Raw genomic sequence first — 14334 nt, 5'->3', positions numbered from 1 at the left:
GCTCTCCCGCCCGAGCACAGTGAACGCGGGATGAACTCGGCCGACCCCCTCAAGCACCCAAAAAAAGTAGGACGGAGCGGTGAAAACGGGCGACCTCCTCTCTAAGGGGCAGGTTAGGTGAAAGGTGGTGTGATTATGAGCACTGACTGCTGTTCCAGAGGTCCTGAGTTCAATTCCCAGCAACCACATGGTGGCTCACAACCATCTGTAATGAGATCTGATGCCATCTTCTGGTGTGTCTGCAGACAGAGACACTGTACTAACATACATGAAATAAAATAAATAAATAAATAAATAAATAAATAAATAAATAAATAAATAAATAAATAAATAAATAAATAAATCAGTTAGTGGGGCAATGAACAAGAAGAATTGGAGGAACGTAGTGTCAAAGTAGGGTGTGCCGGAGGGAGGGGGATGTCCGTTCCAAATTATTCAGGTCTCATTTTCAAAAACACTTAGCCGCCTGGGGTTTGTTGTTACTTTCTGGGCTTTACTGACACTACTGATGCCTGGCCCACTTTTGGAAGATTGAACACAAGAGTTAGAGCAAATTAAAAGAGCAATGGAATGATTAAAATTCCCATTTGTATTTTATCTCCAGAAGTAAGTTTTTAATGATGATTTGTTTTAAATGCTTTCACTTTGGCTAGGAAATAATTATTTTATTTTTCTAGAGGATAATCTGATCTTTCTCATTGTCTCCGAATGAAGCCTCCCATAGTGGGATTGGATCACATCTAACTGAATTATTGGGCATGGGAATTGTCAAACCGGTGGAACAATCTATTTGCACGTCAAGACTGCCAAGGACATCCCCCAGCGTTTCCTCTCGTTGTGCCCTTCCTCAGCATAGTTCACCATCTTTCAGGTCCTAATGCATGTGCATGTGCTCCACCTCCCTGGCATGGCCGGAGAAATGGGCCACTGCTGCACCCTCAGTGGACTGGAGAGAACTCAGGATCTTAGCCCGGCAAGGACTTTTACCTTCATCGGGACACGATAATTTTTTAGAAAAACACCTGACTTGTGCACACCAACTTGGGGGAGTCCCACACAAGCCCCAGCCCAGGCTCTGCTTGCTCACCTTCACCACTCCATGCCTGCCGCCAGAGTGCAGCCAACCAGACCACATCAGAGATAGAAGGGTTGGTGGAGGTGAGATGGGGAAAGGGAGAGGTGCACAAGGGAAGGAGTCTAGAGGAAGGGAGAGCAGGAAAGTACTGCCCAGACACTTTTGGAATATCCGGTCTCATGCTGGTATTTAGCCTTAGATGGAGTTCACCAGTGCTTTAGGCTGCAAGCAATCCGACTCCTGGGAGACCCGGTCAGTGGACACTACTGCACTTGCACAATCCACTGGTCGGTGCCTTGATCAGAAGGACTTGAGCGACCCTTGAATGTCACGGGAGTTGGGGCTTCCATATGTGACATTTCTGGAGCCCTGTGGTGGGGATTTGGTACTGGGCTCTTCCCTGTTCATTCATCTTTACTGAGGGAATGGTGGTTAGTTTCTTTTCTTCTGCTGACTAATATGATTAAATTCGGTGGGCTGTCACATCTGATCAGAGGTTGCAGTCCCAGAAAGGCACACTGCATAGTGAACATTGGGGGTGCAGGGTGGACATTTGGGTACATTGGTCTCCATGGAAGAGACCAAAGGAAAAAGTAGAGATCCCGTCCATCTGGAGCAAATGAGGTGAGAGGGCAACTGTGGATTAGTTTGGAATGCAGTGCCTCAGAGGGAGAGGTATTTTCCATCACCCACACGTCTGCCCTGGGATTCTAGGCACATTGCACACACCATGCACTTCACCAGGGCCAATGCACTCAGCCTTTCACGATTCACCCAGGAAACCCACGCATAGGAGGATGCACCACGGCATCCTACAGGCAGGTGTTGGCCTGGGCAACCCCCAGTCTGACCTGACAGAGAGCCCAAGAATGGCCCAGCCACAGCACGGGCCTGGCCAACCCCCAAAGGACCAGCATGAATTGAGGAAGAAGGATGGAGGCAGCAGAGGTACAGAGGTTTTTAATGATTTCTTCTATTTCTTTTTGGGATATGGGCCTGTTTAGAAAGTTTACCTGCTCTAGAGTCTACTTTGGTGTATGATATCTGTCTAGCAAACCATCCATTTCGTCTAGATTTCCCAGCTTGTTGAGTATAAGCTTTTGTAGTAGGATCTGATGATTTTTTTTTTAATTTCCTCCGTTTCTGTTCTTATATCTCCCTTTTTATTTCTGATTTTTATTAATTTGGGTATGGTCTTTGGGCCCTTTAGTTTGGCTATGGGTTCATCTATCATGTTGACTCTTTCAAAGAACCAGCTTTTGGTTTTGCTGATTCTTTGTATTGTTCTCTTTGTTTCTATTTGGTTGATTTCAGCCCCAAATTTGACTATTTCCTGCCATCTGCTTCTCTTAGGTGAGTTTCCTTCTTTTTCTTCTAGAGCTCTCAGGTGCTGTTAAGTTGTGAGATCTCTCCAGATTCTTTACCAGGGCACTTAGTGCTGTGACTTTTCCTCTTGGCACTGCTTTCACTGTGTCCCATAGGCATGGGTGTGATGCGTCAACATTTTCATCAAAGTCCAGGAAGTCTTTAATTTCTTTGTTTTCTCCCTCATCAAATTATCATTGAATGAGTTGTTCAGTCTCCAAATGTTTGTGGGTTTTCTGTTGCTCTTTCTGTTATTGAAGACCAGCCCTAGGCCATGGTGGTCTGATAGGATGCAAGGGATTATTTCAGCCTTCTTGTGAGGGTTGTTTTGTGATCAATTATTTGATCAATTTTGGAGAAGGTACCATGAGGTGCTGAGGAGGTGTATTCTTTTGTTTTAGGGTGAAATGTTCTATAGATATCTGTTAAATCCACTTGGTTCATAACCTGTATTTGTTTCACTGTGTCTCTGTTAAATTTCTGTTTCAATGACATGTCTGTCCATTGGTGAGAGTGGGACGTTGATGTCTCCCACTAATATTGTGTGGGGTTCAATGTGTTTTTGAGCTTTAGAAGTTTCTTTTATGAATTTGGGTGCCCTTGCATTTGGGGCACAGCTGTTCAGAATTGAGACTTTCTTTTGGTAGACTTTTCCCTTTGATGAATATGAAGTGTCCTTCCTCATCATGTTTGATAACTTGTGGTTGAAAGTTTATTTTACTGGATATTAGGATGGCGACTCTAGCTTTTTTCTTGGGACCATTTACTTGGAAGAGCTTTTCCCATCATTTTACTCTGAGATAGTGACTATCTGTGTTAGTGAGGTGTGTTTCTTGCAAGCAGCTCAATGATGGATCTTGTTTGCATATCCAGTCAGCTTTTGCCTTTTTATACGTAAGTTCAGTCCATTAATGTTGATAGACATTAAAGAACAGTTACTGTTGGTTCCTGTTATATTTGCTTTTGTACGAAGCTTTATGTTCTTGTTATCCTGTCCTTTTGGCTTTGTTGTGAGATGCTTAATACATTGCCTTCTCTTTGCTGTAGGTACCTTCCTTGTGTTGGAGATTTCCTTCTAGGATACTCTGTAGGGCTGTTTTGGTAGACAGATGCTGTTTGAATTTGGTTTTGTCCTGGAATATTTTGCTTTCTCCATCTATCTTGATAAAGAGTTTTGCTGGATATAGTAGCCTGGGCTGGCATTTGTGTTCTCTTAGAATCGGCCTGACCTCTGACCAGGTTCTCTTGGCTTTCATAGTCTCTGTTGAGAAGTTTGGTGTAATTCTGATATGTCTGTCTTTTTATGTTTCTTTTCCTTTGTAACTTTTAATATTCTTTCTTTATTCTGTATGTTTAGTGTTTTGACTATTATGTGACAGGAAAACTTATTTTCTGGAACCATTTGTTTAATGTTTTGTAGGCTTCTTTAACCTTTGTGGCCATTTCTTTCTTTAGGTTGGAGAAGTTGTCTTCTATTATTTTGTTGAAGACATTTTCAGGTTCTTTGCTTCAATATATGAAAACCCACTAACATAATCATCCATGTGAACAAACACAAAGAAAAAAAATCACATGATAATCTCCTTAGATGCAGAAAAAGCATTTGATGAAAATTCAACACTCCTTCACGTTAAAAGTATTGGAGAGACCAGGAATTCAAGTTCCATACCTAAACATAATAAAAGCAATTTACTGCAAATCATCAGCCAATATCAAATTAAATGAAGAGATACTTGAAGCAATCCCACTAAAATCTGAGACAAGGATACCCACTCTTCCATATCTAATCAGTATAGTACTCAAAGTGCTAGCTAGAGCAAGACAACAAAAGATATCGAAGGGATACAAATTGGCAAAGAAATAAAGGTATCACTATTTGCAGATGACATGATAGTCATACATAAGTGACACCAAAAATTATACCAGAGAACTTCTTCAGCTGATAAACAACTTGAGCAAAGTGGCCCAATATAAAATTAATTCAAATAAATCACTAGCTTTCCTTTATAGAAACGATAAATAGGCTGAGAATGAAATTAGAGAAATGACTCCCCTCACAACAGCCACAAATATAAAATACCTTGGTGTAACTCTAACCAAACAAATGAATGATCTTTATGTTAAGAACTTCAAGTCTCTCAAGAAAGAAATCAAAGATCTCAGAAAATGGAGAGATCTCCCATGTTCATGGATTGGCAGAATTAGCATAGTAAAAATGGTCATTCTACCAAAAGCAATCTAGAGGTTCACTGCAATCCCCATCAAATCCCAACAAAATTCTTCAAAGTCATGGAAAGAACAATTCTCAAATTTATCTGGAATTGTAAAAAACCCAGAATAGCAAAAACAACTCTTAACAATAAAAGAAAAGCAGGGGGAATCACCATTCCTGACTTCAAGCTCTACTACAGAGCAATAGTGATAAAAACTGCATGGTATTGGTGCAAAGACAGGCAGGTAGATCCATGAAATAGATTTGAAAACCTAGAAATAAAACCACACACACGCACTTGATCTCTGACACAGAAGCCAAAAATATACAACGGGGGAAAAAAGCATCTTCAATACATGGTGTTTGTCTAACTGGCTGTATCTGTGCAGAAAAATGAAAATAGACCCATATTTGTCACCTTGCACAAAGCTGAGGTCCAAGTGGATCAAGGACCTCAACAGAAAACCCGATACACTGAATCTAACAGAAGAGGAAGTGGGAAAGAGCCTTGAACTCATTGGCTCAGGGGAAATTTCACATAGAGAACTCCAGGGGCTCTAAGATCAAGAATTGATGAATGGGACCTCATGAAACTGGAAAGCTTCTGTGGTCGCCTATGTAGTTGACGAGAGTTTTGTCTCCCAGCGCCGCACCGTCAGCGAGACTCCTCCCCGTCTATTGTGTGATGGCTCTGCCGGCGTCCGGTGTCGTGGGAGTATCCCCTGTCCCCGTTTTCCCAGGGCATCCTTAGCATAAGACATGGCTTCTGCCCCTATTTAAATTGCCCAGAGCGTAGCGTGGGGTCCGGACCTAACCGTGCATCAGCCAGAGCTGAGTCCACGTTAAGGAGACTTTAAATCTTTAATTCCGTGGAGGGACACCCCCCCCCCAAGCCATGTTAGTCCTCAGATGGATCTTCAGCCGTGCAGAGAAATCTCATCTCCGAGAAAAGCTGTGCTGACTCGGGTCGCCTCGCCGTCCATTGCCGAAACAAGAGAAAGAAGTGCAGCTTCTGCTCTCGGACCGAGCACGAGGAACACATCTTATCCACTGTTGCTGGCCGTTATGGGGCAGGCTCTGAACGGCGGCCCCGTCAGCCTCTGCTCTGAGCCCTGCCTCCCCAGCCCCTGCTGTGGACCTTTCCGTTCCCTGCTAAGGGCGGAAGCCCCCGCACTGTGCTCCTCCTCCTCCTCCCCGAGCTTCCTGTGGGCCGCGCATTGCATCCTGGGCAATTCAGTCAGTGCAGATGCACTCCAGGCGCGACCCCGCCCAGCTGATGCTATCACCAACCCCACCCTTATGGCCTCATCACAGACACACACTGAACCGTGTGAGGGGCCATGTCTTCGCTTTATTGCCACACCCGGGTCAGAGGACCCGAGGCAGAGCCAAAACAGGAAGTCCCCGCTCTCTCCTGGGCGGCAGCCATCTTGCCTCAGCCGGAGGTCCAAGGACCCCTGACCCCACCCGCCCCCATTCCACGACCCGGCGCGGCAACGTCGTCGTCCGGGAGTCGCGCAGAGGTCAGAGCGACATCCTCCTCACACTGGCGCCGACTCCCGGGGCCCTAAGGGCGGAGCAGGAAGGATGGAGGCCGGATCAGAGCAGTTCGGGAAAGGGAGGCTCCGCCCAGCCGTAAAGTCCTGGGCTCATTTCAGGTTTCGGGCGGGACTTCCTGTTTATGATTGGGACTTCCTGTTTGGGGCATGAGTTCCCTGTGAAGGCGGAGCGTCGGGGAAGGGGTGGGGCCTCACCGCGGTTCCCTAGGCACCAACGGGGGCCACGCCCCGAGCGGACGAATCCGACCCCGGCGCCGAGCAGCGCGAGGACCACAACGGAGACCGCAGGGGACAAGATGGCCGCCAGGGGGGTGGAGCCTGCGGGGTGGGACCAGCTTAGACAGGAAATGTGGGTTAGGCAGGAAGTGAGGGGCGGGAGCAGGAAATGATTGACAGCAGGTGGGAGAGCTCAGCACTGACAGGAAGCGAGGGGGCGGGTCCACGACATGATTGACAGGTGGGCAAAAGTCAGAGCCCCATTTCCGGTGACTGACAGGTGAGACCCCTCCCCTCACCATGAGAATCACCTGGTTGGTCCGGGTGGCCACCTCCTGCGGGGCGAGAGGAGGGCGGAGTTGGGTGAGGCCACGCCCCTACGGCAGCCGTCAATCAAGGTCAGGTTAGGAAGCCCCACCCCTGAGGCCACATCACCAAGTTCTCATTTATGTGATTTGAATATTCGCCTGCACGATTTGCATAAATCTAAAGAACGACGCCCACCGCGTGCCTTTGCATCTGATTTGCATAAAACCACAGCGAAGAAGAGGTTTTGCTGATTTGAATATTCATAAGTGGGGGGACACCGGAAATGGCAGGAAACAGGAAGTCAGGGCCACACCCCGCAGCGGCCCGCCCACCTCACATCCTCACCTCCGATGCCCTCCCCGTCCTCGTGCGGGGGGCGGGGCTGGGGGCGGGGCTGGGGGCGGGGCCTTGGCCAAGGGTCCACATCTGTAGAAACAAAGTGGATGGTGTTCAGCAAGAAGTCCTGCCCTCTACCACCCCTATACTCTGCTCCACTTCCCGTCTCTGCCCCGCCCCCTGCTGTCACTTCCTACCTTTGCCCAGTCCCAAGCACTTACTTCCTCCTCCTCCTCCGTGGGGATCATGGGCCCAGTCCTGAGGGAGCCTGGGGTAGAGGCCTGCGGGGGGCGGGGCAACAGGGCGGGGACGACGTCACCAAGGGTTGGGGCCAGGGCCCAAGACACTGCCGGGGGCGGGACCTGCGTCACTCACCACTACTGGGCCTGGGGGTCGTGGGTCCTGGGAGAGGGGGGCGGAGTCAAGATGGCCACCAGGCCACGCCCTTCACCCAAGATACGCCTTTGCCCAGGCCCCGCCCCTTGCCCCTCACCCCGCCCCCGCTCACCCGGCTCCTCCAGGGCGTCTGCGAGGTCGAAGTCGCCGCCATTGTCGCCTGTGGGGGTAGGGTGTAGGGGCCGGGGTCGCCAGTGGCGGCAACATCACTTCGCGTCCCGCGAGCCCCGCCTCTCACCCAACCCCGGCCCCTCCCACCGCCCAGGCGCTGAGGCAGGGGCGTGGCTGCGAGTGTGCGGTAGGTGAGTTGGCGTGCAGAGCCGGGGCAGCCCAGCGTCCCAGGCTGCTCGGGACCGGCTGGACCGGATTCCACGCCCGGGCAGAACTAGTTTGAGCGTCTCAACCCCACCCGGGGGCGAAACCGGGATGAGGGTGGGGGGTGCCTGGAGGTCGCAACGATGCCCCTGCCTCAGCTCTGTCACTCGCGTTGATGCTCCTGCCTCAGCTCCGTCACTCGTGGTGATGCCCCTGCCTCGGCTCCGTCACTCGTGGTGATGCCCCTGCCTCGGCTCCGTCACCCGCGGTGATGCCCCTGCCTCAGCTCCGTCACTCGCGGTGATGCTCCTGCCTCGGCTCCGTCACTCGCGGTGATGCCCCTGCCTCAGCTCTGTGACTGGTGGGTGACCCCCGGCCTCAGAACTGTCACCCGCGGTGATGCCCCTGCCTCACGCTAAGCCCGCGGCCCCCATGATCCCCGCGATCTCCGGCCTCAGCTCTGTTACTGTCGATGATGCCGCTCCCTCAGCTCCGTCACTCACATTGATGCCCCTGCCTCACGCCATTCACCACAGCTTCCTCCCCACCCTCCGCCCTCCTCGCGGACCCCGACCGGGCCACGCCTCGCTCACCCCTGACTCGGACGAGGACCCCAAGGAACAGCAGCAACGGCAGCGGCAGGCGGGAGGCCGGGCTGGCTCTGGGGTCTCGGCGCGAGGTCGCCATGGCCGGGGGTGTAGGGACCACTGGGTCGGCGTAGGCTCCAGGTTCTGGGGTGCAAATGGGGAGTCGGGGACTGGGGCGCAGCCGGGGTCAGGGGTCAGCCACGCCCACTCCCGCGAAGGCCACGCCCACCGCACTCAGACTTTCCAGCCCGACTGGCTTGAGCACTTGTAGTTCCCATGCGTCCGGCCAAGCCCGGGGAGGCCCCCACTACGATGTCAACGCCTGCGAGGCCCCGCCCACCCGATGGTGATGCTCCGAGAGAGGATAAAAATGGAAAATCTACAGCAGGGGAATGACCACGAGTGTGGTGCGCCGGGCTTGGGAGCCTGAGGTGCGGGGTGACGAGTTTCACTGACCAGGGAGTGGGTAGGGCTTGAGAATCATTGGAGGTGGGTGTGGTTCAGGCCGCAAGTGACTTGAGGGAGCGTGGCTTACGCGTTGACTGACGGCTGAGTCAACGCCCCGCCCCTCGCCCACCCGAGATTCCACACCTGGCGGCGGATGATTGACAGGCACTGTGCGGAGTCAAACTCAGGGGCAGAACTGGTTTATTCTGATCCCCGGCCCAGCCCACCCTCCGGCCCGACCCTGCCCCCTACAGGCGACCCGCGTGGATTCTAGGACCTGGGGGGCGGGGCCCGGGGTCCAGGCGATGTCAACTGGGTCGCAGGTCAGTCAGCCTAGACGGGGGCGGAGCCTGTGGGGTGGGGGCCAGTGGGAGACTCCGGATGAGGGGCGGGGCCTGGGCGAACAGGAATCCCCGCCCCTTCCACCACTGCCATTAGGGGTCATGACCCTGGTCCCCTCCCTCTCCCCTGACTCCGGGTGACCTCGCCCAACTCCGTGACCCACCCGCCAGGACCTCGCACGAACGCCCCCCAACCCCTACGACCCCTCTCACCGCCTTCCCGAAAGCACAGGCGCCGCTTCTGATAGGCTACAAAGCTGGACACAGCCCCCGCGAGCGCCGCCAGGACTGCAGCGACCACACCTGGGATTAGGCCCTGGGGCTGGCCTGGGGGTAAGGGAGAAGGGGTACTTGGGCTAGACATAAAGCTGGACTTCCTGCCCTCACATGATGTCATCAGCATACAAGGGGGGGGACTTCCTCTTACGATGTTGGACAAACTTCCTGTGCCCAAGGGATGACGTCATCCCTGTCGCGGGTGGGTGGGGCGCTCCCTTAGGGGCGGAATTTCCTACCTTCCGACTCCGCCCCATCAGTACCGCGGTCCCCCGCTCCGCCTCCTGTGGGAAAAATTCCCATGATGCACAAGGTGGGCGTGGGGGCGGGACACTCAGCCTCCCAGGCCACGCCCACTCAGCCTTGTGGCTAGACTTAGGGGGTGCGTCATGGGAAGGGGCGTGGCAAACACAAGGACGGGTGGGAGTGGGAGATAGAGCAGGCGGTGCCACAGGGTGAAGGGCGTGGTCTCCCAGAAAGGAAGAGGCAGGGCCTCACCTCGTCCCCCGTGTCCAGCCGCATCCTCCAGGTCTCGGTCAGAGATTCCTCCTGGGGAAAGGGCAGCAATGCCAGCATAGATTAGTATAAACTTGCATAAATTAGGGTGGATTTAATAGGGGTTGGGTAGGGCGGCTAACTACCTGGCTTGTATAAATGAGCATAGATTAATAATGCAAAGGCCTGCAAGAAGAGAAGGCATCAAGTTTACATAAATTTGCATTAATTTGAATGCACCTTCCTCCTCTCCCGCCCAATCATCCTCCTTGGCCAATGAGTGACCTGTACCCACCCACACCTGTGACATCATCCCACAGATCATGTAAGGATCAGGGAGGTCCTGAGTGGGGCCAAAGGATGCTGTATTTGCATAAATACCAAATGTGCAAGGAAAGGCAGTGAGCATTTTAGCATGAATCTGCATAAATTAGCATAGATTATTTTTTACAGTGAGGGAAGGCCTAATGGGAATTACCATAAATTAACATGGATTACAACACAGCTCAGGTCGTTATTTGCATAAATTAGCATGAAAATGGTGAACATAAACAAATGGTGCTATGAAGAGCAAAGGAAAGGCTTTTAGTTTGCATAATTTACAATGCACACAGGGCCAAAGGACCCGATTTACATAAATTATAATACATCTTGAGGTACAGAAAGGAAGGAGGAGGTCATCCGATTTTCATAAATCAGCTTGACACCCAAATCCTCATAGGGTAGAGACCAAGATGGGCCATGCCTAATTTGCATATATTAGCATACACACAAGGAAAGACATTTATGGGTAAGTCGCTCATTAGCATGGGTCAGCGTACCTGGCTTGGGTGAGGGGGGCCGGGATGAGTGTCATGACCATAAATTAGCATAGGCGTTTGCATGCGTTAGCATTGAGGGTGGGGCCCCAACGGAGGAGCCGAGCAATCTGCACAAGGGGAGGGGCATTGGCATAGTGCTGTGTGATTTCATCGCCAAGACGTCATCAATGATCCAGGTGACCCGATTAGCATAAAGGTTGGATGCCAACCCTCATTAACATAGACGAGCAGGTAGTTAGGTCAGCAAGCTGTGGGTCATTAGCACGAGAAGGCCTAGGGCAGGGTTCATAAGCATACATTAGCATATGTGCCCTGTTACCAGATCTGCATTACCGTGGTTCATTAGCATAAATTGCAATAAGCATCCAAGGACCATAAATAAGCATGCACATGGGCTCATTAGAGTAAAATAACCAACTAATGTAAATTAGCATAAGTCATGAATTAGCATGCATGCTCTCAGTCAACACAGATCCACCGTCAGTGGCATATTAACATAAATCATGACAACCCTAAAATTATCATAAACCAGTGGATGATTACCATAAGTTACCATATACTCTCAGTGCATGCTGGCTTCCCTTTTGGCTAATTTGCATGAATATACACTTGGTACAACAGTCAGCATAAGCACTTTCCTCTGGCAGATTAGCATAATCAGGCTAATTAGCATAAATGAGCATGCAGTGTCATGTTCACCATAGATTAGCACTCTTGTGGCTAATTACCATAAACTTGTGTATTTCCTCCCACACAAGCCCCAGGCCCCGCCCTTTCACCCTCATTAGCATGCAGTTCCCTCATTAGCATGTACTCCCACTCCTTAGCCTGTACCAGTCATGCCCACCTGAGTCTCTGGGTGGCCCAGGTGGCTTCGGATCAGGCTTGGGCCGGCTTCCTGGCCTCCGGGGATCCTCATCAGCACCTGGGTGGGCAGGGCAGGAAGTGAGGCCGCTAGGGACACCCCAACCCCTTCCTAGGAGGTCCTGCCCCCATCCCAACCTGGGAAAGTCCCAACCCAGGCCTGTCTTGGGGACCCTCGGCCTCGCCCCCATTGCCATCGCCTTCCCCTCCCCCGGGCCACTTCCTGTTCCAGCTGGTTTCTGCCCTCACCGCCAGTCAGTGCCTCCTCCAGGTCAAAGTCTCCTGTGGGGGGGTGGCAAGAAGTGCATGCGTCAGACAAGAAGTAACAGGAAGTAGGTACAGGTCACAGGAAGTGTGAGTGAAAACAGGAAGTGTGTGAGGAAACAACAGGATGTGACAGGAGGTGTGTGCAGCTGACAGGAAGGGCTCGCTCGGCAGAGGCAAGTGGTTGAAGGACAAGAGGAAGTGCTTGGGTAGGAAACAGGAAGTGCAAGAGGGGAAAGGGGAAGTGCGTTGCCTCAGGCTGAAAGTAGGTGTGCAGGCGACAGGAAGTTCATAGCTGTACACAGGAAGTGCCAGAACAAAAAGTGTGTGAGCAGGACAGGAAGTGGGGTAATAAAGAGAGGAAATGCGTGTACCAATAACAGGAAGACCAAAAGCAACAGTGAGAGTCAGCGCCCCACAGTCCTCGTGGACGTGGCCTCCCTGACTCTGGGCCTCACCTGAGGATGGCTTCTTGGGTGTCGGGGTCTTGGGCGTTGGCTTCTTGTCAGTGTCTGAGGACAGGAAGTCAGGCGTGGGGACATGAAGTCAGGGTGAAAAATCGGACGTTGAGGCAAGAACAGGAAGTCAGGGCGGGAACAGGAAGTTGGGGGTCGGGTAAAATAAAGCCATTTTTAAATGGAGGCCATTGTCTGTCGGCCGATTTGCATATTCTTGAGGTCACTGCACATTAATTTGCATAATTGGGGTGAGGACAGGATTTTCAGATCGAAATTTTCAGATTTATGCAAGTTTATTTACATATCAATTTATGCAAATCTTACTTAATTCCCGGAAAACTTATGTAAATAAGGCATAGATCATGAAAGCCCCGCCCACCCGAAGCCGGGTCCCAACCGCTCACCCTCCAGGGCATCGTCCAGTCTGAAGTCATCATCACCTAAGCAGTCATCAGGGCGGAGGAAATAAACAGTAAACATTAGCATCTCATTAGCATCTCATTAGTATTAAAATATCAAAATAAAGTCCTGGTTTCAGAATATCTACTCCCACTGACCTCACTTCCCATTTCACCAACCACGCCCACCGCCACGCCCTCGGGTCACGTGGTGCTTCCCTGACCCATCCCGGGCTGTGGAGACGCTCGGGTCCCGCCCGTGTGACTCGCCAGCGTCGCCCGGGGATCACAGGCGTCGCCCAGGGGTTCGCAGGGGGGTCAGAGATCACCCCCCCGGGCTCCGCCCTGGGCACTTAGAAAACCCAACACTCTATCCTCGCCCGGCCGTGCTAGGGAAACAGAAAGTGATGTCATGGGCACCGTGCCGTCAGGATGGATGCACAGGGTCGGGGGTCCTGGTGCCGCCAGGGATTCTGGGAATCGGCCCCGACTCCCGACCCGGTACACAGCCCCGTAGGGCGACTGCCCTGCATCGGTGGATCCCGCGGAATCGCGGTCATTCCTCTGCCTCGGGTTCCGCACCCCGCTGCGGCCACGCCCGGGTCCGCAGTAAACGGCGGGGAGAGGGCTACAGCAGGGGAGTGGCCGTGTGTTTTCGTTTTAGGCCCAGCCCGGCGACCCCCAGTCCCACCCGCGACCCCGGGCCCCGCCCCGCGACTCCCGACCCCTGCGCGTGACCCCGGCCCCACCCTCTTACCCGCGCCGAGCGCCAGGACCCCGAGTAGCGCCAAGGTTAGCGCCGCTGTGATTCCCGCCGCGCGCGCCATGTCTGAGTGAGTGACGGGCGGGTGGAGGGCGGCGCCCGGCCCGAAGAGGCTACGCCCACCCGGGGAATCCCCGCCGGGGGCTGGAGTGATGGACGGGCGGGGCAGGGCAGGATAACGGGGAGGCCACACCCACCTTGCAGAGGCCACGCCCCCAAGGCTGGTCCACCGCGCGCATCACCTCCCCACACACACCCCGCCTCAGACTACTCGTCACTCGCGGTCATCCCCCTGCCTCCGCTCCGGCCGGTATTCGCTCCCGCCCTCCAGGTCTCCAGTGAGGCCCCACCCACGGCTCCGCCCCCGCGTCGCGTCACCGCCGCAGACACCGCCGCCGCAGGCCCCGCCCCCCGCGCTGCAGCGGCCGAGCCGCAGTCCCGGGTCCGCTCTTTGCCGCGCCGGGGCCTGGGGCCGGGGCGGGGTCGGAGGTCGCCCTGAGGTCACCGGGCGACCCCGCGGCCTCCGGATCCTCACTTCCGGTCCCGGCGCTCGGCTCCGCACTCACGGTCATCCCCCTGCCTCAGCTTTTCCCTGTTTTTCCCTTATTTTCCGTTCCTTCTCCGCCCCCCGGGGTCGCGGCGGGGTCGGGGGTCGCCCCGGGGTCGGTGGGCGGGGCCATGCAGCCGCTGGTGTCGCCCGTGACGAAGGCGCTGCTGGTCGCGCTGTTCGTCTTCGCCATCCTCCTCATCCTCTACGTCATCCTGTGGTACATCTGCCGCGACGCGGACTGCGACCACGGCCTGTGACCCCGGCCGACCCCTAACCCCGGCCTGTGA

General features: G+C 53.3%; 1 protein-coding gene across 1 annotated transcript; it reads right to left on the bottom strand.

The window, feature by feature from the left end:
- Nucleotides 1-9001: 9001 nt before the first annotated feature.
- Nucleotides 9002-12822, bottom strand: LOC116887051 (CD99 antigen-like). Its single transcript, XM_032888542.1, has 8 exons — nt 12741-12822; nt 12337-12390; nt 11864-11896; nt 11598-11675; nt 9933-9983; nt 9674-9718; nt 9372-9485; nt 9002-9167 (listed from the first exon to the last, which is right to left on the bottom strand). The coding sequence occupies exons 1-8, from the start codon at nt 12820-12822 to the stop codon at nt 9151-9153; spliced, it is 474 nt and encodes a 157-aa protein (XP_032744433.1). The 3' UTR covers nt 9002-9150.
- Between the last annotated feature and the right edge of the window lie 1512 nt (nt 12823-14334).

The sequence above is a fragment of the Rattus rattus genome, chromosome 18, assembly GCF_011064425.1.
Source record: "Rattus rattus isolate New Zealand chromosome 18, Rrattus_CSIRO_v1, whole genome shotgun sequence".
In the NCBI taxonomy this organism is placed as follows: domain Eukaryota; kingdom Metazoa; phylum Chordata; class Mammalia; order Rodentia; family Muridae; genus Rattus; species Rattus rattus.
The sequence above is the reverse complement of the archived record's forward strand: the minus strand, read 5'-3'. Positions and strand labels throughout refer to the sequence as shown.

Excerpts from the sequence above, each read along its gene's own strand:
- LOC116887051 (XM_032888542.1), bottom strand. The coding sequence starts at position 12,822 with ATGCTAATGTTTACTGTTTATTTCCTCCGCCCTGATGACTGCTTAGGT. Across the intron at positions 11,897-12,336 it reads ACCCAAGAAGCCATCCTCAG|GAGACTTTGACCTGGAGGAG; the intron begins GTGAGGCCCAGA and ends ACCCCCCCACAG. Across the intron at positions 9,984-11,597 it reads TGGGCCACCCAGAGACTCAG|GAGGAATCTCTGACCGAGAC; the intron begins GTGGGCATGACT and ends CCCTTTCCCCAG.